The sequence below is a fragment of the Cervus canadensis genome, chromosome 8 (assembly GCF_019320065.1).
Source record: "Cervus canadensis isolate Bull #8, Minnesota chromosome 8, ASM1932006v1, whole genome shotgun sequence".
In the NCBI taxonomy this organism is placed as follows: domain Eukaryota; kingdom Metazoa; phylum Chordata; class Mammalia; order Artiodactyla; family Cervidae; genus Cervus; species Cervus canadensis.
In genome coordinates, this window is record NC_057393.1 from 33159276 (window position 1) to 33185561 (window position 26286).

At 37.9% G+C, this 26286-nt stretch overlaps 1 protein-coding gene across 1 annotated transcript in view; it reads right to left on the minus strand.

Moving 5' to 3' along the window:
- Nucleotides 1–26286, minus strand: part of CC2D2B (coiled-coil and C2 domain containing 2B) — a 96653-nt gene that overhangs the window by 40438 nt on the left and 29929 nt on the right. The window contains exons 16-21 of the mRNA XM_043475855.1: nucleotides 24642–24819; nucleotides 21908–22058; nucleotides 19562–19709; nucleotides 10823–10961; nucleotides 8932–9135; nucleotides 1977–2069 (exon numbers count right to left, since the gene is read on the minus strand). Of these exons, the coding sequence (XP_043331790.1) occupies nucleotides 1977–2069; nucleotides 8932–9135; nucleotides 10823–10961; nucleotides 19562–19709; nucleotides 21908–22058; nucleotides 24642–24819 (913 nt within the window). The remainder of the gene's footprint in view (nucleotides 1–1976; nucleotides 2070–8931; nucleotides 9136–10822; nucleotides 10962–19561; nucleotides 19710–21907; nucleotides 22059–24641; nucleotides 24820–26286) is intronic.

The following is a 26286-nucleotide window of genomic DNA, read 5'->3' on the forward strand; positions in this document are numbered from 1 at the left end:
ATGTTCAGTAAGTATTTATTGAGTAAACTAATGGAAGGGACAGATTGAGGAGCGCTACAGGCCTTAGATGCAAATATTTCAGCACAACTTTATCTAGCAATCCATGAGACTGCTGGCACTTTACTGCTCCAACCCTGGCCTCAGGTACCACTGACCCCAGTACCACAGCAGGGAGTTTAACCCACATAACTCACAATCAGATTTAAACACCCATGGCCCTATGAGGCCTCCAGTGTCAAACCAGGATTCCAGCACCTATAATTAGAGTCATTATCCTTCAACTTGTAGTGTGAAACTATCTCCAGATAGCAAAGAAGTCTTCACAAGGAGCTGAAACACAATCACAAAATGTTCCTGACGCTCCTTCGCAGGATCCTGCGTGAAGTTCCAGAATCCTCAGACACTTGCGCTCTTACCACCTTCCTGACCCTCTGCTACCCTCCCTCCCAGGCTTCCTTATCCATCAAAAAGAAGAGACGGGATGCGTAGTGTGTGTGTTCCCTTTTCTTATAAGAACACCTCTTTATTTCCTAAGACATAAATCTCATTATTAAATCACCTCTCAACCCTTTTTAAAAGAAATATGGAGCTAGTAGGGCTTTCCAGGTGGTGCTAATGGTAAAGAACCCGCCAGCCAATGCAGGAGACGTAAGCGATGTGGGCTCAATCCCTGGGTCAGGAAGATCCCCTGGAGGAGGGCAAGGCAACCCACTAGAGTATTCTTGCCTAGAGAGTCCCACGGACAGAGGAGCCTGGTGGGTTACACCCCACAGGGTCACGAAGAGTCGGACACAACTGAAGTGACTTGGCACACACATGCAGTTAATAAAGAAGGTTTAGGAGGGGCAAGGGTGAGTGGGAAAAAACACCTGCCAATGATAAACAGGAAGTACTGAAACAGACTATGGTAGCTACAGTGGTCTGCATTTCCACCACGCTCTCAGAGGAACAAACTAGCTCAGCACTTGCAGTTTTATCATTTTACTTCAGAAGAAAAGCAAGACAGGCATTCTTATTGTCTGTTTTTATAAAACAATAAAGCAGTACTCAGTGCATAGATAACCTGCCAAAAGACAGATGGGGTGGTCAGAACAGGTCTGCACATACCTGCGTAGGGCTCATCTAGTCACACAAGGTCACTTCTTTTCTGTTTTTATGAGGTATTTGGTGTGTATCTCTTAGATCTTTCCATGGCTCTCTGCTTTCAAGTTATCTTGAAAGGCTTCTCTGGTGCTCTATAGCAAGGGCTATCAATTCTACTCTTGCAGAAATCTTAGAAATCTCCTCAGCCTTGTGGTTTTATTCCTAACCTCATTAACTGCTCAAACATGTCTCAATATTTCCTGAGTGAAGAGCACTGTGCTGGGCATCACAGATCTATAGATATAGTCCCTGTGCTCTGGAAGCTTAGGGTGGAAGGATGAGGGGTCAGTGGAAAGAAATCAGGAGTGAATTTGATTGAGGGATTCCACCTCAAACCTGGTTTAGGCTTTGGCAGGGTGTTCTGTAAATATCTGAAGCATGTCTTTCTCTACTATTTTCTGTCTCCTAGTAGTCCTCCATCCATTGTCCGCTGAACTGCTATGGTGTGCGGCATTATGAGTTGTTAATAAAACTAGGGAATCCAGCAAAATGCTGGTGTACTTCTCAAAGTGAATTTTCAGGGTCAAGAAGAGATGGGTGTAAACAGAAAAAGTTGGAATATGCTCTAATAATGAGTTTGCTGTCAACTGAAGTAACTGTTGCATCAATAATACACATCAACTGTGTACATTTACAGATGGTCAGTAGGTAACTCTAAAAAAGAAGTCTGAACTGAACAGAAAACCCCTTAGTGATCAGAAGGAGGTGAGAAGCAAGCAGGTCTGCCCGTCTGACTCTCTGGGAAGAGTATAGTACTATGCTATGCATCCAGCAGACTAGTTTTCACAAAAGTAAATTCAAACACACTGACAATATTATTTTGTTCTTGTTACCTTTTGCAGAAAATTGGCAGAATTAATCCTTTGTGCAGTAATAGAATTCACATCTGAAATGGACATATCCTTTCCTATCTGACTTTCATATTCCTGTAAGTAGAGAAATTAAATTAATTTCATGTTTTGTTTTTTTTTTTTGGTCATGCCATGCAGCATGCAGGATCTTAGTTCCCCAACCAAGGATCAAAGCTGTGCCCCCTGCCGAGGAAGTGCAGAATCTTAAACCACTGGACCACTAGGGTAATATCCTAGTTTCACTTCTTGAATGCAACAAAGTTTAGATATGATATGCTGCAATGAAATATTAACTACTCATTTCAGTTTATGTGTAAGAGATATTGGCAACCCTCTGGAATTGGGAGGAGAGAATGTTTCTTTAAGATTCTTCCCTCTGAGAATTAGTGAAGAACTGTTATATTTTGTTTTCTTCTAGGAGGAGTTTCATTCATCTTTTAAAATTAAGTAATGATTGAGGAAAAAAACTGCAATTGAGAAAATGATAAGAAGATGTAAAGAAAACTGAGAACTATTCTTCATGTGTCCATTTACCTGGTATCATTAGAAACAAAAGAAATGGGAAGTATTAACATTAGAGTATAATGTTCAAGTTGGTGGGCTTTGGAGGTCACAGTCCTGGATTCAAGTTGGCCCTGCCATTTACTAACTGTGTCGTTTGGGGAAAAGCTGATTAACTACTGCAGATCTGTTTCCTCTTTTGTAATAATATTACTACTATTAACATGTCACAGGATTGCTGTGAGATTTAACTAAAACAATATTTATAACGTGTGTGGCAGGTAGTAAGTAATCAAAATATGTTGACCATAGTCAATAACTTTAATTTTACATATAGCAGTTGGTATGATTATTTGTCAGGATGCCTCATTTATATAATTTAAAATAAATCAGCATCTATTACATCTGCATTTCTGGGATACGTTCCTAAAGCACACAAAAATCATTTTACATTATAGAGAACATTAAAGACAACACAAAAATTATGAAGTATCTTTAAAGTAGACAAATTATCTGAAAGTAATTTGTTTTTCTAATTATCCACAAGAAACCTTGAAATTAATTCTGTTGGCAAGTAACCACTTTTACCTAAGGATATATTATATACATGGATGTGAGAGTTGGACCATAAAGAAGGTTGAGCATTGAAAAATTGATGCTTTTGAACTGTGGTGTTGGAGAAGACTCTTGAGAGTCCCTTGGACTGCAAGGAGATCCACCAGTCCATCCTAAAGGAGATCAGTCCTGGGTGTTCATTGCAAGGTCTGATGTTGAAGCTGAAACTCCAAAACTTTGGCCACCTGATGCAAAGAGCTGACTCATTAGAAAAGATCCTGACGCTGGGAAAAATTGAAGGTAGGAGGAGAAGGGGACAAAAGAGGATGAGATGGTTGGATGGCATCACCAACTCAATGGATATGAGTTTGAGCAGACTCCAGGAGATGGTGAAGGACAGGGAGGCCTGGAGCGCTGCAGTCCATGGGGTTGCAGAGTCGAACATGACTGAGTGAATGAACATTATGTTATTCCCCATTATATTGTTTCCCAGGTGGCTCAGTGGTAAAGAATTCACCTGCCAATGTAGGAGATGCAGGTTCCATCCCTGGGTCAGGAAGATACCCTGGAGAAAGAAATGGCAACCTATTCCAGTATTCTTGCCTGGGAAATCCCATGGACAGAGGAGCCTGGCAGGCTATAGTCCATGGCGTCACAAAAGAGTCAGACATGACTGAGCGACTAAACAAACAACATATTATATTACTATTTCATATCACTTTATTTACTTTAGAAAGTATTAAATTATAAGATTTACTTAAATACTCTGGATGTTAATTTTTATTAATATGTAACTTACAAATATCTTTTCCTAATTTGTGGGGTTTAAATTTTAATATTATCAAGTTAATTATTCCACTTCTTTATAATTTATACTTTTTGTGCTTTGTTTAAGAAATATTTTCCTGTCCCAGATTAAGATATCCATTTAAAGTTTTGCATTTCAAAGCAGGAGTAGAGACACAGATGTAGACAGCAAATGTATGGATACCAAGGAGGGAAGTGGGGCGGGGGGGGCGGGGAACTGGGAAATTGGGATTGACATGTATACACTATGGATGCTATAGATAGATATGGATATGTATGCTATATGTGGATATATATGCTATAGATAGATGCTATAGATAACTAATGAGACTGTGCTGTGTAGCACAGGGAACTCTACTTGATGCTCTGTTGTCACCTGAATGGGAAGGAAACCCCAAAAGAGGGGATATATGTATACACACGGCTGATCCACTTTGATGTACAGCAGAAACTAACACAATACTGTAAAGCAACTCGACTCCAATAAAAATTAATTTAAAAAATAGAGTTTCGCATTTCATGGGTAATCTTCATTACACATGGTATTTATTTCTGTTGTGAAGTCTGAATCTAATTTTACACCATTCAAAATGTTCTACAATTCTCTCCATTAAGTTTTGTACATGTTTTGTTAAATATATTCCAATGTATTTAAGAGTTTTTTTTGCTATTGTAAGGTGTATCTTTGCTAAATTACATTTCTAGTGGGTTTTTATTGGTATATAGAATGCTATCTATTTTTTGCCTCTAATTTTTCCTCAAGTTTTTCAAACATACAGAAAATGAGAAAGACTATTAAAATCTATATACTTACTCTCTAGTAACCTAGAGATTAACATTTTGCCACATTTGTTTAATCTATTTCTTTTCTTTTTTTGGCTAAAATATCTCAGTGTAAATTATAGCACCATGACACTTTATTCTTAAATAAATACTTCAGCATGAATCTCCAAATACTATGGACATATCCACAGTGCCATAATCATAGACAACAAAATTAACAATTTCCCAATATATATATGATTCAATTATCAATATACTTAATATTCTAATATCCAAATTTTACCAACTGCTGCTGTTTTTCCACCAATTACTGTCCATATTTTTTCAGATTTTTTCCCATAATAAGTTATTATAAGATATGGATAAAGTTCCCTGTGCCATACAGTAGGAACCTGTTGTTTATTGATTTTCTATATAGTAGCTTGTATCTGCTAATCTTAAATGCCTAATTTATTCCTCCTCCACTCCCTTCCCCCTTTGATATTGGTAAATTTGTTCCCTATGTCCATGAGTCTTATTTCTGTTTTTAAAATAAGTTCATTTGTATCTTTTTTTCAGATTCCATATGTAAGCAATATCATATGATATTTTTTCTTTGATCTTATTTTACTGAGAACAAGTTTTACATAAGACGGCCAAATGATAGCTTTACACAATTCCAGAAAATTGCTACTGATTACAGCCTGGAAATTCCTAGCAGATCAAGGGATGTACGTGTATGAGCACATAAATGCACAGCTCTCTTTTTTAAGACTTTGAAATGCATTTCCTAAATTGAAGATGGTATCATTTGTCTTTTTCCTTCTGACTTACTACACGATTATCATGTAGTATGATAATCTCTTGGTCTATCTATGTTGCTGCAAATGGAATTATTTCATTATTTTTTATGGCCAAGTGTATATATACACTACCACATCTTCTTTATCCATTAGATGTATACTTAAGGTTCCTTCCATGCCTTGCTATTATAACTACTGCTGCTATGAACATTGGGATGCATGTATCTTTTTGAATTAAGAGTTTTCTCTGGATAATGCCCAGCAGTGAGATTGTTGGATCATATGGTAACACTATTTTTAGTTTTTTAAGGAATTTCCACACTGTTCTTCATAGTGACTACACCAATTTACATTCCCATCAACAGTGTAGGAAAGTTCCCTTTTCTCCACAGCCTCTCCAGCATTTTCTATTTGTAGACTTGTTAATGATGGCTATTCTGATGGGAGTGAGGTGATACTTCATAGTAGTTTTGATTTGCATTCTGTAACATATAACAATATTGAGCATCTGTCTCTTCATGTACTTGTTGGCCACTCGTATGTCTTCATTGGAGAAATGTCTATTTAAGTCTAAAAATGATGGCTTTTTAAAGAGATCAAAATGTAACAGAAAAACAGTTGCACTTCCTAGCCAGTAGTCCCACATTTCAAACTTGTCTGACTGGTTCCTTGTGGTGCTATTTAACTTGTTTCTCTATTCCTCATATTTCTTGTAAAAAAAACAAAGTCTTAATTTGATTCAGGTAATACATTTTTGACAAGAGTATTTCAAACACGTAGTGCTGTGTATCTCATATTGTATCACATTAGGAGCCAATAATATCTGCCTGTCCTTTATCAATGTTTTAGTTTTCTATCGCTGCTGGAACAAATTATCACAGATTTAGTGGCTCCAGACAACACAAATTTATTATCTCAGAGTTTTGTAGGTTAGAAGCCTAGATTGTCTCATTATACAAATGGACTTATTTACAGTGGTGTTAGCTATTTATTCCAGGGTTCACAAGGCTAACACCAAGGTTTAGGCCAGCTGGGTTCTCACCAGTAGACTCTGAGAAGAATCTATTTCTAAGCTCATCTAGATGGTTGGCAGAATCTAACATCTCATGGTTACAGGACTGAGGTCTCGTTTCCTCACTGGCTGTCAGTTCGGGCCCACTCTTAGCGTCCATGGATCTCTCTCCAATCTTCACAGGTGGACCACTAAATCACAGGGCCAGCAACCACATGCTGAGTCCCTCTCATGATTGGAATTCCTCTGATTTCTCTTGCTATTGCAAAAGCGATCTTTCTTTTAGTTGGAAAGTTTTCTCTGCTTGTAAAGGCTCATACAATTAAACTAGGTCCACCCAGATAATCAACCATAATCTCCCTATGTTAAGCAAGGTACATTACATTTTCACAGGTTGGGGCATTAGGGAGTGACATCTTTAGGGAGCCATTATTCTGCCTACTGCACTTAATAAGATTAAGCTGGATCACTAAGTCAAGATGGTTAACAGCTAGATTTCTCTATTATAGAGGTACAATTTTCCTTTTAAAATAAAAAAGTAGATATTCATTCTTAAAAGTGGATATTATGTTCAGCAAATTTATTACTTGTGCACGTGGCACTAGCAGTAAAGAACTTGCCTCCCAATGCAGGAGACATAAGAGACATGGGTTCAATCCCTGGGCTGGGAAGATCTCCTGGAGGAGGGCACAGCAACGCACTCCAGTACTCTTGTCTGGAGAATCCCATGGAGAGAGGAGGCTAGAGGACGAGAGTCCATAAGGTTGCAAAGAGTCGAACACATTTGAAGCTACTTAGCACGGTCGGCATGCACAGTTAGCTGTAGATTCTCTTATGTTTTCCACATAGACAAATGAATTTTCTGCAAACATGGATAGTTCGTCTCTTCTATTCCAATTCTAATTTTCTTCTTTCCTTTCTTCTTTCTGGCTTAATGCAGTGGCTCTTGCTGGTAGAGATGACAGCAGGCAGTTTCAAGTTGTTGAGATTAATGGGAAAACTGATGTTTAGCTACTAAGTACAATGTTAGTATAGGAGTCTATGAGGAAAGTGATTTCTGATAGTGATCATTATACCAAACAGTTTCAGAGCCACACAGATAATAGGGCACTGAGTCAAATCAAGGGATAGTTTATAAGGAACTGGTTTTCCAGAATGCTGGAAAGCTGGAGACAGAGAATTTGCTCAGGGACACCTAGGCAATGGCTCTATTTCTTCTCTTGAAGGATGATATAGCCTTATTGATGTTAAATTGGGTTCAAGAACTAAAGGAGTCCAACATTTGTAAACATTCCCTTAAATGGAAGTGCATTTACCATGAACATATTAATTTTTCTGGGGTGGTAATGTAAACCTTGCCTATTTTGTACAGGTTTTTTGGTTTGGTTTGTTTTTTGTTTTGTTCTTAGCTCTTGCAAAACCCTACTCTATGTGGACATGTCACAAGAAGTTTAATATTCCCAAACCCCCATCACAGTACCAGAGTCCAGGAAAAACAAACCACAAAATTTGCTGCACTGTCCTGCCCTGTGTTCTGCCGGACTTCTGTATATTTCTGCATTCCTGGCTAATTAAATCTGAAATTCTCTCTAATTATCCAGTGGGTGTGTAGGTGTCCTTTCTTATTTCTTTTCCCATTCCCTCAATTCTACAATAGATCTGAAACACTTCTTTTCAAAGCAGTTTGCATCAAAAGAAAAACCCAAAATACTGAATATTTTTAATCAGTTTAAAGACGTTCTCTCCTAATTCTAGGATGCTAAAAGCTTTCATCATGAATGAGCACTGAAATTATTAAGTGCCTTTTGGGCATTTATTAAGAGGAGCATATTTTTTCCTTCCTTAATTCTGTTAATGTGGTAAATTATATTAATATATTCCTTAATTAGATTAGCTCTGTTACCTAGAAATAAACCCAACTAGATTATGATGTGCAATTATATATTTATATACAATATATTGCTTTTTGATTTGTTGAAATTTTATTGGGGGGTAATAGAGGGCTAAAAAATTAAGAGGCACAAATTATTATGTATAAAATAAACTACAAGGATATGTTGTACAACATAGGGAATATAGTCAATATTTTATAATAACTACAGTGAGTGATAGTCACTTAGTCGTATCCAACTCTTTGCAACCCCAGGGACTGTAGCCTGCCAGGCTCCTTTGTCCATAGAATTCTGTCCAGGCAAGAATACTGGTGTGCTGTGCTGTGCTGTGCAGTGGGTTACCATTTCCTTTTCAACCCACTCCAGTATTCTTGCCTGGAGAATAACTATAAATGGAACATAACCTTTAAAAGCTGTAAATCACTATACTATACACCTGTAAAACTTACATAAATATTGTATATCAAAGACACTTTAAGTAAAAAAAAATTTAAGAAAGGAAAATTCTTTGTCTACAGATAGTTTCTTAATAATTAATACAGACTTAAAGCAGCAAAACATTAACTTATCATAGAACAAGCAATATTCAAATAGAAACCAAGTACCTGGAAGACTAAATCTGGAATCTCTCTGTCATAAAGGGGCATTTGCTGCAGAAGGAAAACATCTAATTGACCAGCATTTCTAAGTTGCAATAGCTGGAAACGTTTACTCTTTTTCATTTCCTCTTCAGAAACAAAGTTAAATTCATCTTGCAACTGTTCAAGACGAAAATACTTTGGAATATCCTGTCCTTTATGTTTTATGTACTGTAAAACACAAATAATGTAAAGTCTTTACTTAAAATAATTCTTTTTAAATTCAAGACTTCAAAACAGTTGAAACAGTGAGATATGAGAATTGCAATATAAATAGGAAGTGGAACAACTGAATCTGTAATAGAAAATCTGGAAAAAGAAGTGCAGAATCTAGCCTACATAGATTCTCAACCTTTTCCTGGTCATGATTTATATAGAAATGAAAACATGTTACTGTACAGTGGGTTAAAAGAGGCTTTTTATATCTGGTTGCTCTATGAGCTGAGACAAGTTCAATAGTTCTATGTACAAGAAATGAATTCAGCATGTCAGTTGGGGAAGCTATGATCTGAGGAAACTTAATTGCAATAATCTATGCACTGCTTTATTCAATAAATGCAAACGTGAGTACCCAGTACATGAGAGGAAAAGTGCTAGTGCCATAAGAGAGACAAAGATTTACTAGCTGTAGTTCCACAGGGAAAGATAAACCACATGGACGAATGACTACAGTAAAGGCAGAATGATAGATCCATTTGCTGTTGTTCAGTTATGTTTGACTCTTTTCGACCCCATGGACTGCAGCATGCCAGGCTTCCCTGTCTTTCACCATCTCCCGGAGCTTGCTCAAACTCTATCTTATAAATAGATCCATAAGAGTTATTAAAAAAAAAAAAAAGAAGAAGAACAAGAGGGCAAGAAAAGAAAAGCGCATACCTAACTGAAGTTGTTGCAGGGAGAAGTCAATTTTGACCCCACGTTGAAACTGTTTCTTTTACTTGCTTTCTGTTGATATTGTTATTATAATCACACATAATGGCCTGCCTCAAAGAATCCTGCCCCTCTGCCTGACTTAAGCTAATGTGCTTTTGTTCATAACCCTGTCCACCTGGCTGGCAGGAAGAAAGAAATTAACACATCCCCCTGCCTGAGGCTTGCCATTTCAGGAGATACTTGCAAGATTAAATAGCCTTTTTATTTTGTTTCCTTATGTCCACCCTCCATCTCTGATATATAAAAGAAACTGGCATCCAGATGCTGACAAGATGGTTATTTTGAAATGTTAGTCTGCCATCTTCTCCGTCAGCTGGCTTTCCAAATAAAGCCGTATTCCTTGCCTCAACACCTTATCTCTCAGATTCACTGGCCTATCGTGTGGGGGAGCAAAGGGAGCTTGGACTCGGTAACAAGGTGGCCAAGGAAGTATTTACCAGACTTGCAGGGTGGGTAAGATAGCTGATATAGGTGCCCTTCTAAGCAGAGGGAAATGGCATGGATAAAAGTATGAAGAAAGCATTTTTGGAGTACACAGAGCAGTTCAGTTGGCTATGAGCAGGAGTAGGAGAAGTGAATAAATAGTCTTTGAGGGAAGGAGGATGTCTTTGAATCATCTTTAAAGTCCTCAGCAATTAATAATATGGCTGGTACTCAGTAGATGTACAACAGATGTCAACCTGGAGATTATTCTGCTGGACGCACCAAGCAAGGGTTGCTAAATAGTGGCAGAGTACCAATCATTTTCCCAGTTGTTGGATTTCTAATTGCCTCATAATACTGTAAACTGGCTGAAAACTCTGTCCTCAGGTTTACTTTTAATGACTCCTAGTGCCTAGAAAAATACACTGCAAACTGTGGGGGAGTATAAGAGTATAGAGCTTAATAAATATATTTACAGTACAGATATTTTGCTACAACTTACCATAATAAATTCCATTAAGTCAGAACATTCTGGGTTATTTGGGTCAATTCTGACCTCATTGGCCCATTCAAAAAGCTTCTGTGCATTAATAAGCCATGGAATTTCAGGAACACCTCTTGCATCTACATTCCTTAACACACTAACATAAGGAAAAATATGTTGTGAATTTATATGTAATATACAGGTGATACATCTGTTATATGGGGTAAAACCTACCCATTACAGGTATTTAAAGATTAAGTTTATCCATCCTCTGCATTTAAGGATAAAACAGAAGGTTCAGATGTGCTATCTTCCCTGGTTCTTCTCACATTCTAACTGTATGATAGTTCTTTTGATAAATGTCTACCCCTCCTTTAAGAGACAAGTAAGCTTCTGAAGGGTAAAGTCCATAAATATTCCTCTTTGCTATCTAAAATACACAATATAAAAAAGACTCTTTCAGCTATACTTTTAGAGCTGAAACACAATATAGAGTATGTAATACAATTAACTGGGAAATATGAGTCAGAAGAATATCTTTGTTTGGTCCTATGAGGCCATATCTTTAGAAGCTGGAGAGCTATGAAAGACAGGCTAGAATGTATTCTTAAGTGCATTCTTAAGTTGATTCAGTCATGTCCGACTGTGCAACCCTATGGACTGCAGCCCGCCAAGCTCCTCTGTCCATGGGATTCTCCAGGCAAGAACACTGGAATGGGTTGCCATGCCCTCCTCCAGGAGATCTCCCTGACTGACGTCTCTTATGCCTACCTGCACGGGCAGGCAGGTTCTTTACCACTAGCACACCTGGGAGCACAATCTTAGTGACCTCAACTACGGGCAAAGTGCAGAGGAAATTCAACCCTAAACAGAAAGGGTTTCTTTTCAGTCATCAATTAACCCAGTTACTTAATCTCTCTCTTCATGGGTAATTCATTTTACCATGTGGAATTAGAATGCTTCGGACTGAAAGATTTCTAAGATCCTTTCTACGTAGTACTCAGGGAAAATTCCAGTCCATAAACTAGGATTTCAATAATACAGTTCTGACTCAGATTCCCTAATGTCAGCCCAAACGTGGACACACATTTTACACTGTCCACTTTCCATCAGTATCTATTCATATTTTTTATGATGAATCTGACAGAGTCAATTCTTAGGTAGGTTGATAAGAAGTCTGGGGTCCCCGAGGAGGTAGGGGTCTGGGGTTCTCAAAGAGGAGAAAAGAACAAACTTTTTTTTCTACATTCCTTAGTCTTAGTCACATAAAACTTATCCCATTACAGCCTTTTTTTTTTCCTTTAAGCCCAGAGCTGATGATAACACAACAAAACGACTCATCTTAAACTCTGTACTAAGGATTATATAACAACAATGTATCCTGCATGAGGACATGTTTCACCTTCTTGTGAAAGTGAAACTCACTCAGTCGTGTCCTATTCTTTGCAACCCCATGGACTATACAGCCCATGGGATTCTCCAGGCCAGAATACTGGAGTGGGTAGCCTTTCCCTTCTCCAGGAGATCTTCCCAACCCAGGGATCAAACCCAGGTCTACCAGGTCTGCATTGCAGGCGGATTCTTTACCAGCTGAGGCACAAGGGAAGCCCATTAAGATAATCCTGTTATTTTAAAATGTATATTGTGGGGGTGGGACTGGTAAGATCTTGCCATTGTTAGTTCTAATCCCATCATTTTAAAATGTAAATTGTGGGAGTGGGTCTAGTAAGACCTTTACAAACTTGAAACATTCTTCTGATTTATTATTAATAACCTATTGAAAAAGTATATAGCTCCCTTGCTAAGCCTAGTGACAGAGCACTCTCCACCTTCTTCTGATGTCTATGTCAGAAGCTTTCTCAGTCCTTTTTCACTGTAATAAAACTTCTGCCCACACAAGAGTCCTGAGTGGTCAAGCCTGGTTCCTGATCCGGAAGTTCAATTTTCTTCTTCGGAGATCATGAATCCGACACCATGCGCTGTAAGCTATCAAATCTTTGAAGTTATTCCTAACAAAGCCAATGCATGGTTTGATAGAATGTTAAGCAAAATTACAAACAGGTAAAGCTTGGGTATTCTTCCCTTCTTTAATTCCTATGTCTGCCCTCTCATTTGAACTGTTTTAATATCTTTGTCATAAGAGATCTCTAGGGCCTGACACCCTTAACATCATCACATAACAAATTTTCCTTCTCATGGGAAGAATCCTAGCCCAGGTCCCTTAGAGAATAAAGGCTCAGGTACAGTTTAAATGTTAATGAATACATTAGGGGAGAAACTTACCCATTATACCCTTAAAAAAATTTGGTTGTATTTCAACATAGTCTCCAGATTTCTGCCTCAGGGAAAGTAATAAAAACCTCAGAACATCTCCTGCCTTTGCTATAATGATTTTTCTGTCATCTCTACAGTTATTTAGCTGTGGGCTACAGCTAAATTCCTTTGTCATCTGCAACCCCTTCTTCACAAACAAATGCTAAGCAGGTAATGTAATCCAGTGGCATTTAGTATGGCACTGTGGCATTCAGCTCACAGTATTGTACAGTCACCATAACCATGTTATTTTTAGAACTTTTCATCATTCCAAAGAGAAATCCTGTACCCATTAAGCAATAGCTCCTCCCTGCCCTCAGGCCTGAGCTTTGTCTCTAAGAATTAAGCAAAGAATTTTAAAGTTATCAGGGAGAAAAGACTATCTACAATATACTAATATTTAGACTGAGAGCAGATTTTTAAACAGCTATGATAAATTCCAGAAGATAATGCAACTGTAGCTTCAGAGTGCTTAGGGAAAATAAGTATCAGCCTCAAATTTTATGCCCATCTACACAAATATTCAAGAATGAGGAAAAAATACATTTTCAAATACATAAAGACTAAACAAGCTTTCTAGCCATGAAAACAGAATCATTTTCATGAATATGTATATGTATGGTTGAGTCCCTTCGCAGTTCACCTGAAACTATCACAATGTGGTTAACTGGCTATTCAGTTCAGTTCAGTCGCTCAGTCTTGTCCCAATCTTTGCGACCCCATGAATCGCAGCACACCAGGCCTCCCTGTCCATCACAAACTCCCGGAGTTTACTCAAACTCATGTCCATCGAGTCAGTGATGCCATCCAGCCATCTCATCCTCTGTTGTCCCCTTCTCCTCCTGCCCCCAATCCTTCCCAGCATCACGGTCTTTTCCAACGAGTCAACTCTTCGCATGAGGTGGCCAGAGTACTGGAGTTTCAGCTTCAGCATCAGTCCTTCCAATGAATATTCAGGACTGATCTCCTTTAGGATGGACTGGTTGAATCTCCTTGCACTTCAAGGGACCCTCAAGAGTCTTCTCCAACACCATAGTTCAAAAGCAACAATTTTTCAGCGCTCAGCTTTCTTCACAGTCCAACTCTCACATCCATACATAACCACTGGAAAAACCATAGCCTTGACCAGATGGACCTTTGTTGGCAAAGTAATGTCTCTGCTTTTTAATATGCTATCCAGGTTGGTCATAATTTTCCTTCCAAGGAGTAAGCGTCTTTTAATTTCATGGCTGCAGTCACCATCTGCAGTGATTTTGGAGCCCCAAAAATAAAGTCTGACACTGTTTCCACTGTCTCCCCATCTGTTTCCCATGAGGTGATGGGACCAGATGCGATGATCTTAGTTTTCTGAATGTTAAGCTTTAAGCCAACTTTTTCACTCTCCTCTTTCACTTTCATCAAGAGGCTTTTTAGTTCCTCTTCACTCTCTGACATAAAGGTGGTGTCATAACTGGCTATACCCCAGTACAAAACAAAAAGCTAAAAAAAAGAAACTGAATCGTTCAGGGAACAACTTTGAGCAAGAAGAGTAAATCCAGAATGAAAGTTACGGGAGATAAGAAATAAGGGCAAATACAAAACTCAATTAACCACATCACAAAATAATCAACTAGTGAGTGTAAGAAAAACAGTCTTATGTTTTCAAAATGTGTTAAACAAACACTCTAGACAATGTTAATTGAGACTGAAGAGAGACGACTTTTGTAATATAAAGCATTCTCAGATCCTCTTCCGTTTCTAGTTCTGTCAGTAGTTGAATAAATGAATGAATGAGTGAGTGAATAAACTCTTTCTGATCTCCTTTAGCTTCACGCTCTGACGCTCACAAGTCAGTCTTGCCTTTTGGAGCGCCCATCCCAGGTTCCTAAAACCACTGTTGCTCACCAGCCCTTGGGCTCCCACAGCTGTAGATGAGAGTTCTGCAATTTCCCTCTCTGATCTCAGAATCCCCAATGGTAAAGCTTTACTTCAAGTTCACTTTAGAAAGGGCTCTGACCTTTGAAAACGTTTCCTGCAGTTCATCCTCTGTTGACACTTTTCCAATCTTGCACAACTGCTTTCAATCTTTTATAAACTTGAGTTCCCAAGTGACTGGAACCGTTAAGTGCAGCATCACAGAAGCCAAGAGAGAAGAGACATCAAGAAGCAAAAAGATGAGGACAGGTCAATAAATATGACCAGAAGGTCCTTGGTAGCCTTGAGGAGTAAATGGATTGGGTTAGGGATGAAATGTGTGAACAAAAAGTAAAGGCAATGTATATAGACCAGGAGAGCATCCATATAACTTGGGCAGGAAAAACAACCAGAAAGGGTTTTTAGGGTTTAATCAAATGCTTAGATTTTTCTTTGTTTTAAAGCACAGAAAGCTTCTGGATATGAAAGACTTACAGCATAAGGAGATAGAAAAGTTGAAGAAAATGTAAGAAAAGGATATAAATATGTCAATAGATTCCTAAAAGAGACCAAGGGAAGTTCCAAATTACTTGCATAAAAGTTAGCTTTAGAGTGAGGAGAACAGACATCTGACTTTAAGAAAAAGACAAAGAATGATGTGGTAAAGATTTAAAATAGCTGCAGTGGGTATATGGCTGGGAGTCACTTTGCTGCCATCTGAAACTATCACAAAACTGTTAATCAGCTATACCCCCAAAATGTTTTTGGTGTTAAAAATAAATAAATAAAAATTAAAGAAAAATAGCTGCAGTGGGGGACTATGCTAGGGAAATACTAAGTAACACAAGAAAATTCTGGTTCAGGATATTAAAGCTTTATTCACTAGCTCCAAAATAAATCACCCTTATTATCCATTTTGATCTTAATACCTGGATAACCACGATGGTGTGATCACTCACCTAGAGACAGACATCCTGGAATGCGAAGTCAAGTGGGCCTTAGGAAGCAACACTACGAACAAAGCTAGCAGAGGTGATAGAATTCCAGCTGAGCTATTTCAAATCCTAAAAGATGATGCTGTGAAAGTGCTGCACTCACTATGCCAACAAATTTGGGAAACTCAGTAGCGACCACAGGATTGGAAAAGGTCAGTTTTCATTCCTATCCCAAAGAAGCCAATGCCAAAGAATATTCAAACTACGGCACAACTGCACTCATTTCACATGCTAGCAAAGTAATGCTCAAAATCCTTCAAACTAGGCTTCACCAACAGGTGAACCGAGAACTTCAAGATGTACAAGCTGGATTTAGAAAAGGCAGAGAAACCAGAGATCAAACTGCCAACATCCACTGGATCATAGAAAAAACAAAAGAATTGCAGAAAAACATCTACTTCTGCTTCATTGACTACGCTAAACCCTTTGATTGTGTATATCACAACAAACCGTGGAAAATTCTTAAAGAGATGGGAACACCAGATCACCTTACCTGCCTCCTGAGAAACTTGTATGCAGGTCAAGAAGCAACAGTTGGAACCAATCATGGAACAGCGGACTGGTTCAAAACTGGGAAGGACTGTATATTGTCACCCTATTTATTTAACTTATATGCAGAGTTCATCATGTGAAATGCCATGATGGATGAAGCACAAACTGGAATCAGGACTGCGGGAGAAATATCAACCTCAGATAAGCAGATGACACCACTCTAATGGAAGAAAGCGAGAAGGAATTAAAGAGCATCTTGAGAAGGGTGAAAGAGGAGAGTGAAAAAGTTGGCTTAAAACTCAACATTCAAAAAACTAAGATCACGGCATCTGGTCTGATCACTTCATAGCAAATAGATGGGGAAACAACGGAAACAATGACAGACTTTATTTTCTTGGGCTCCAAAATCACTGCAGATGGTGACTACAGCCATGAAATTAAAAGATGCTTGCTCCTTGGAAGAAAAGCAATGACAAACCTAGACAGCACATTAAAAAGCAGATACATTACTTTGCCTACAAAGGTCCATATAGTCAAAGCTATGGTTTTTCCAGTAGTCATGTATGGATGTGAGGGCTGGACCATAAAAAAGGCTGAGTGCTGAAGAACTGATGCCTTCAAATGTGGTGCTGGAGAAGACTCTTGAGAGCCCCTTGGACAGCAAGGAGATCAAACCAGTCAATCCCAAAGGTAATCAACCTTGAATATTCATTGGAAGGACTGATGCTGAAGCTGAAACTCCAATACTTTGGCCACCTGATGGGAAGAAGTGACTCATTGGAAAAGGCCCTGATGCTGGGAAAGATTGAAGTTGGGAGGAGAAGGGGCTGACAGAAGATGAGATGGTTGGATGGCATCACTGACTCAATGGACATGAGTTTGAGCAAACTCCAGAAGATGGTGATGGACAGGGAAGCCTGGTGTGCTGCATTCCATGGGGTCACAAAGAGTTGGACACGACTGAATGACTGAATGATGACAACCCATTTTTCTCCTAAAATGCCCTGCTCTAGGTCTCTAAGATGACCTCAATTACTCAGCAAAACAGGGATATCCATCAAAATTACAATTCTGTGTGTACTGCGATTTCTCTCATCCTCTGCTTTGAAAAGATATTTCCTCTTCTCTAGAACCACAGCTATTGACTTATGTTCTGGTTCAATATCATCCTGACTCTGAAGGAGTTCATGTGCTAACTGCTTCAGCTGTGTCCGACTCTTTGTGACTCCATGGGCTGTAGCCTGCCCGGCTCCTCTGTCCAGGGGATTTTCCAGGCAAGAATACTGGAGTGGGTTGCCATTTCCTCCTCTACAGGATCTTCCTGACCCAGGGATCAAACCCAAGTCTCTTGCATCGCCTGTATTGGCAGGTGACTTCTTTATCTCATATTCTTTCTAATACATTCTGGCTCTTTTCCTATGAATTTCATCACTTCCTTTTAGAAGATAAGTACTGCCCCCAAATTTTAAGAACTCTATATTTTGATTCTGTTCTCTCTCTTATTTTCAGCCTCTTTTTACTGTCAAGCTTCTTGATGAGTAATCTACATCCATTTCCTGTTTCTTCAACATCAGTTGTTGAGTACTACTGACATTGGTTTAGTTTTTTCTCTAAAACTGTTTCTTATTTACCAAGAAGACCACTCAGAAGGAGGTCAAGGCAACCCACTCCAGTATCCTTGACTGGAGAATTCCCTGGACAGAGGAGCCTGGAAGGCTACAGTCCGTAGGATCACAAAGAGTCGGACATGACTGAAGCGACTTAGCACTCATGTATGCAAGAAGACCACTTATGAACTTTTGCTATGATTCTGGCCATATGCCACAAGTTTTGTAGATAGTGTTCTCATTGTTATTTTAAAAACAGTCTCTAATTTCAGTTTTGATTTCCTATTTAATCCACATTATTTATACGAATATTTTTTAAAATGTTATTACTTTACTTTAAAAATAGGAATTTTTTAAAAGGAGTTTTATGATCACAGCAAAATTGGTATAAAGTACAGATTCCACATACACAGCCTACCTCACTATCAACATCTTGCACCAGAGTTATAATTTATTATGCTTGTTGCAATAAAAGAGCTGCACTTGTTATAATCCATGGACCTATAGTAACCCATCATTAGTACTCAAAATCCATAGTTTACAGTAAGGTTTACTCTTGGTGTCTTATGTTATATGGATTTTTGTCAAATACATAATGACACGTATCCACAGTTACAGTACCATACAGAATAGTTTCACTACCCTAAAAATCCTGTGTGCTCTGCCTATTCATCCCTCCCTTTCCCTAATTCCTGGTGAACAATGACATACTGTCTCCATAGTTTTGCCTTTCTCATAATGTCATATCGTTGGATCTAGCCTGTTTTTTTAAAAATATGTGTTTAAAAAAAAACAAAAATTAAAATATGTGTTTAGATGGGGAGGGAAAAGGCTATCCTTTTGTTATTATCATTCATTAATTTCTTTAATGATGAGATCTTTTGGCCCTTTATGTGTGTCATTTTACTCAAACATAGCACAGTATATAAGCCAGCATTAGTATCATTTTTATAGAATTCTACTGTACTTCTAGTAATACTGTTTGTGGATAGGGTCTAGAAGTTAACTCCAATTTCTCTAAGAAGTTGTGGGATATAGATGAAATTTCTATGCTCAGCAATTTCTTCCAGCAAATTGATAATGCAAAAAATCTTTTTTTCTTTTGCATAATCCAGACTGACTGGGAGAGATAAAGGACCCAGAAATCAAATCCTTGGGAGTCTTGGCCTTTGCCTACATAGTCTAAGGACTGTGGAACCGCCTCTGTCATCATCCATGTGGCTCTAATCCTAAACATTGAAGAGACACATTCTCTTACACATAAAGATACTTATTGCCTTAGCGGAGTGATTATAAATAAAATAAATATTTTATATATTTACAAATACAAATAAAAATAAAGCAACATCCAAGTAAACTAAACTGTTCCTACCATTTATCTAGAGTCTCCCTTTTGTAGGCTTTGTGTGATGCTTTGCTGAGGACAGGCATTATTTTTCAAGCATAAAGTTTATTACCTGCAGAAAGCAGATTGTAATGACTGTGACACAGGTGTCAGAGGAACACCATTTTCATCTAAGGCCCATGATAAAGAATAGCTTAGTTTTCCTGACGTCAAAAGACAAAGTTCTTCAGTTCCACTTTCCTCAAGAAGAAAGGGCACATCTGTTTACAAAGGGTATTAAAAACATATGAATATTTGAGCACATTACAGTTTTTTCCCCTTTTACGTGTTCCTGGAACCCCAGAAATACAGAGTTTATGCTGACTGCAGGCTCTATTCTTACAGCTCCCCTTCAACTCCTGTCCAAAATCCCTCAAGGCAGACTGTTTCAAACAGACTACAAACAAGAAGGGAGAGAATTTATCTGAACACAAGTTTTCAAACCATTCTTTCTGGGAGTGGCTGCCAGCAAGGAAAAAAAACCACTGGCAGCAAAAAAAGCTTTGCTTTCCAGTGTGGTTCAGTGGTAAAGAATCTGCCTGCCTGCCAGTGTAGGATTAGGAGACCTGGGTTTGATCCCTGACAGGGGGCATGGGGGTGGGGGGAGGGATCCCCTGCAGTAGGAAATGGCAACACATTTCAGCATTCTTGCCTGGGAAACTCCATGGCGGGCTGCAGTCCATAGGGTCACAAAGAATCTGACACAACTAGCAACTGAGCACGCATGCTAGCAGAAAAAGAGCTACTGTTTGGCTCCTTCCCTACATTCTTCAATTTTCTCCCTCTCCTCAGCTTCCCTCTCAGTCTCCAGAGAGCTTAGTGATATTTCTTGAAACTTCTGCCAAGTGCTTAGTGCATCCTAAATTTCTCTAAGTCTTTTCTCCTGGGTCTCCACAACGGGTTTTCTGCTTCATCTGGACTTTATCTAAGCAGACTACATTCCTCCCTCATTATCTGCACTTTCCTTGTTCCTTTGCCTGCTTATTCCCTTCTTTCTCCTCCTTGCTCACTCATTCATACTCCCTTTCTTTTCACCAGATGGACATAGCAATTACAACATCCCAAGGCAGGCTTGGTGTTGGAGAAGACTCTTGAGAGTCCCTTGGACTGCAAGGAGATCAAACCAGTCCATCCTAAAGGAAATCAGTCCTGAATATTCATTGGAAGGACTGGTGCTGAAGCTGAAACTCCAATACTTTAGCCACCTTATGTGAAGAGTTGACTCATTGGAAAAGACCCTGATGCTGGGAGGGATTGGGGGCAGGAGGAGCAGGGGACAACAGAGGATGAGATGGCTGGATGGCATCACCAACTCGACGGACATGAGTTTGAGTAAACGGGAGTTGGTGATGGACAGGGAGGCCTGGCGTGCTGTGATTCATGGGGTCGCAGAGTAGGACACAACTGAGCGACTGAACTGAACTGAAGGAAGGTGAGAGAGAAGGGAACCATGGGAGAAGAGGAAGCACTCCGGCAGACATGCTAGCTTAAATTGCAGGAGGAGTAAAATCAATTGAAAGACAGTAAAAAAAGTCCCTTCTTCTTTCCTCTTTCTCTTATCTCTTCTTTTCTCTCTCCTCTCCCTCCCTCCCCTATTCAGTTCAAAGATTAATCAACATGTCCTGGAGCATCTTCAGGCTTTACCAAAGGTCAGACCATGTGATGGGCTTCCCTGGTGGCTCAGCTGGTAAAGAATCCACCTGCAATGCGGAAGACCTGGGTTCGATCCCTGTAGAAGGGAATGGCAACCCACTCCAGTTTTCTGGCCTGGAGATTCCATGGATTGTATAGTCCATGGGGTTGCAAAGAGTTGGACACGACTGAGAGACTTTCACTTCACTTCAAAAGTCAGGTAGGGGCAGAGCAATCTCCCCAGTTAGGTGTGGAGCTCACATCATACAAAGCACAGTGCTCTTGTCGCAGATGCCCTAGGAAAAGCAGAGGAGCTTGTCTCAAAGTTTAGATTTCCTAAAGATCTGATTCAAGTCAAAGTTTTAAAAATTAGTTTACTGTCTGGAAGAACTTAAGTTGTTTTAACCTAACACTGTAAATACAGGATTCCTTTTTAAGGTGTTTTTTTTTTTTTAATTGTGGTAAAGGTCACATAATGTAAAATGTACTATTTTAACAACATTTAACTGTACATTTCAGTGGCACTAAGAACATTCACATTGCTGTGCAATTCTCACCATCTCCTGAATTTTTCACTTTCGTAAACTGAATCTCTGTCCCCATTAAACACTAAATCCTCATTCTCCCTCCCCACCCCATAACCCACCACCCCCAGCCCCCGGCATCTACCAACATATTTTATGACTCTATGAATAGGATTCTTTGTTCATACGAATGACCCATGGTCATTTAGGATATAGAACTGATGAAGGAAATAGGAGGGAAGACACATTTTTAATGAACTTACTGCTTCCTACTTCTCCATATGCAGGTATGACCAGTTTATCAGAGCTAAATTCTAGATATTCCAAAATAGTTTTACTTTTCAATTCTGTGCTGTTAGGTAATGGTAAATATAGTTTTGCCAATAAGCATGTCCTTTTACTTATTTCATAAACCTAAACATAAAAGAAATGATTGATAACTCACTGAAAGTACAAAATAGAAAAAAACTAAAACAAAGGTCATCACTAACATAATTCTTTTAAAAATACTAGAATGTAAAATAGGTATTGCTCTAGAGCCTTTGATCCACATGATTGTGATAAAATTAGGTAATCTTATGTGTTTAAAAGTATAGTGCCTTTCATTGGTTTCAAAGAAAGTCAGTTGAATAAAAGGATGAGAAATATAGTTCTGGGAATTCAGTACATATAACACAATACCCAAAGAACTTACTTTTGTGTAGCACTTTAAAAGTCCTTTATCTTATTTAAACCTGATAAAAATTACAGGAAATGGGCATTACTCTTCCCATTTTATAAATGAAGAAATGAAATCTCTGTACAAAACTCTATTAATTTTTATTAAAAGTGATAGAAACTCAGGTTGAATTGCCTAAGAAAAAGGGAGAGTTGTTGGCTCCTGGAGTCCAAGGACAGATTAAACGAGCTATGTAGCAGGGAAGGGAGGAAAAGTCCCAGAAGGAGGAGTAAGGGAGGCACTGAGTACGCGGTTCTACAGACATTTACTGAGTACTAAACCCAGGTCTTCTAATTCTGCATGCTGTGCTTTCTACCAGAATTCCATCACTGTCATAACTACAAACCCAAATTTTTTCAATAGGAAGATCTTATTTTGATTTATACTCTGTTATCAGTGTCTGGGGAAACAGTGATATGTGCTCTAAAGAAAAGAAAATCAAGGAAGGTAAATGCCCCTTAAAAGATAAAAAAGAATGTACCAATCAAAAGGACAGTTGCTAACCAGAAGGCAGAGAAAAACGCAAGACAAAGAGGCAAATATTTTTCTGGTCATCTAAATACTGTTTCTATAAGAGTGAATTTAAGCCAACACACTGGTCCCTTTGCCAAAGGCATCGCTAATACAGAAAGGTTTGCGGGGGTTATAGCTAATTATAGCCAATGGATTTTAAGTATTTATGTCTCTGAAAAAAATTTCTTATTGTAAATTAGTAAACTGGCTAACTAAAAAGAGACAATGAACTGACAAATATATTCATATATTCAGTTGGCACTCTGATTTTACACATCAATCTTGCGGACTTGTTTAGGGTATGTCCATGCGTTCTCATGGAACTGTCAAATTCACTTTGGAGGCCAGATCCTGAACAGCAGCAGATGTAAAGGTAAAGAATGACACCTGGAATCTCCCAGGAGATGACTTGTCCCCAATGGCAGCTATCAACATCTGTGTAGCTGAGATGACGTGTCGAGAATGAAAATAGGCATTATAAGTGGAGAAACTATAATATTAAAAAAGTCTAAGTAGGGAATTGCAAAAATATATGGGAAAAAAAACAAACAGTTCAGTTTGGCTGAAGTGAAGGAGTAAAGAAAAATAACAATAAAATTAGAAATGTAGGTTCGTATGTGTTCATCAAAGGCATATAGATTGATTTAGCAATTCATGCAGCTTTTAATAGTGTGAATTATCCCTAGATAGATTTCTTTCTTTCTTTGCCTCTTAGTTTGTTAGGATCATGTGCTAATTGATGATGATGAAGGATTCAAAATCTACACTTACCTATTTTGGTAATTTTAGAGGGGGCAATTTTAAACTTCGAGAAGTTAGATTATAATATCACAATTTATTTTACATACAATAGTAGGAAAGTACAGTCAGTATATTTTCAAAATAAAAAGTTCAACAATACACCCATGGCTGATTCATGTCAATGTATGGCAAAAACCACTACAATATTGTAAAGTAACTAGCCTCCAATTAAAATAAATAAATTAACTTAAAAAAATTTCAACAGAGCTACATTTTAAGATGATAGTAACTTAAAGGCACAGATGAATAAAATGAATACAGCTTTTGATCAGGGATAAAAAAATAACTGATTTAGATTTGTAATAATAATCTCCCCATGTCTCAGACTCCACTCCATACTCATATAACACAAATCTTTACTCCTCCTAACTTTTCTTTCAGGTTGAGGTTCAAGTTTAACTCTTAACATTAGCCATCAAGACTTGTTGTCTAGATTCCATTACTGTTTCTAATTTGTCTTCATCATCATATTTTCTTCTTTTAGTGCCGGGATTCTAATGATGGGGTCTTTGGGAAGGGATCAGGGGTCTGCTACATGTGTGTTTCTTCATCAGATTCTTTTAAAAATTTTTTTAAAAGATGAACAAATATATCAAGAGACTGAAATCACAAAACCAAGGTTGGGGCAATTTGAAGAAATTATTCAACACTAACAATTGCTATACTACTCATAGTTTAAACAACTTTCTTTCACCTCTTCCACCTCACTAATAAATGAATAATGCTGCACGTCTAGGGTTGGCAAGAACTATAGCAGGAAAGAAGTATTTAGAACAACTACAAATCAAATAATTTTGTACTTAAAGCATAAAAGACTACTGATGAATTATAAGTATATTATTTATAAATATTAATATCTTAATATCTCTTAACATAAAAGAACTTACTTATAATATTAACTAACAAGAAATTTAAAATTATTTATTGTATAAAATAATATACAAAATTAAATGACAATGGCATACCTCCAAGCAAATTGTTTCAGGCCAATATATTAACTGAATATTGAAAATTTGCTGAAACATGACTTTAAAATCAAACTGTAGAGGAGAAACTGAAGTGCAAGAAACCTGTTTATCGTTGTATAAGATTTTAATAAAATATTTAAGCTTTTGAATTTTGGCTCTCCTCTTTTGTTCATACCTAAAAATTAAATAAACCTTTAGAGACCCTTGAAAAGCAAACCAGATATAAAATATTATTCTTTTCAAAATATACCTCAACATATTAAAATATGGTCATTTTAGAGGACAAATACTATCTTTAAACCCAACAACATTTGCCTTTCTCTTATCCACAGATAAGAAACTTCTCCTATCAAGAAATTTCTTTAAAAAGATGCTAACTCAAAAACAGAAAAAGAACTAAAATTAAAGTACCATAAATCATTCAACTATTTATTTTACTAAATTATAACTTAAAGAGATTATAACACACCCATTATAAGATGTTTTATGAGAGGAAAAAGTTGAGGGACTTAGGAATGGGGGTGAGGGAGCTTGCATCAAGAACTCAAAAATATTTTCGAACTTTTAACACACACACACATATTATGTTTTCAATAACCTCAAGCAGGTAACTCTAAGACAACAGCCTTGCTGTGTCCTCTTAAAGGTCTTTGTGAATCTCTTTAGGCTTTAGGTTATATATTCTTTTTTTCCAGGACATTGTTCCTCTGAACCCAAAGATCAGAGGCCAGCCAGAAAGGTTAACTTCTTGGGGCTACTATGACAACACTTGTTGGGGAAAAAATGGATCCGTTCAATAATATGAACTCCTAAGGCATCTTCCTTCCACCTATTCATTCATTCTTTCAACCAACATTTATTGAATATCTTCTCAGATGCAAGTCAATTGACCTAATGATAGTTAAGATTTGATCCTGATTTTCAGAAGGTAAAAGACTAGCTGGAAGATAAGCCATAGGCTGAAACATAAAATTCCCTTCTGTTCTCCACCCTGATCATCCTATAGGCCAGCATATCTGCCCATCTTCTTTATAATCTTCTCAAAGGGGTATGGGACAAAAGATTATTTATTCTTCCTATGTCCCTGGTGGTCTTTTTTACCTTCTTCCCAATTACCTTTAAAGAAATATTAATAGTTTCATAAAATATGTCCCTTACATTGCCCTCTGAAAGTAGTTTAAATAATGAGCTTATCTACTGATTATGAGAATTTGTTAATTTGGAATTATATTCATCTTCATGAAATCTTGCCTTTTCTGCACCTGTAAACTCTTTTTAATGTTCCCTTAATCCATGTACTCCTTTTATCTCTCTCTTTGACATAAGCATATTATTCTTTTCCAAAGACTCAATTCTTATTCAACTGGGCATTTTCAATGGATAATGACAGCAATGCCCCATGACAGCAATAGCTGTGAAAAGACATAAAGCATTTAATTTCCTTTTGCCTTGACTTCCTCTAAGTTTTAGCTTAGCCTTTCCAGCACAAGTATCTTCTTCCTTCTTTTTCTCCTCTATATTTCCAACTTCCATTTTATGGCTGTTCTCTTATCCTTACTTAGATGGTCCTTTTGTGGGCATCTTACACAAGAAATTATCTTGGGCCCCTTTTTGGAAGTAGGTGTAGAACAAATAAAACATT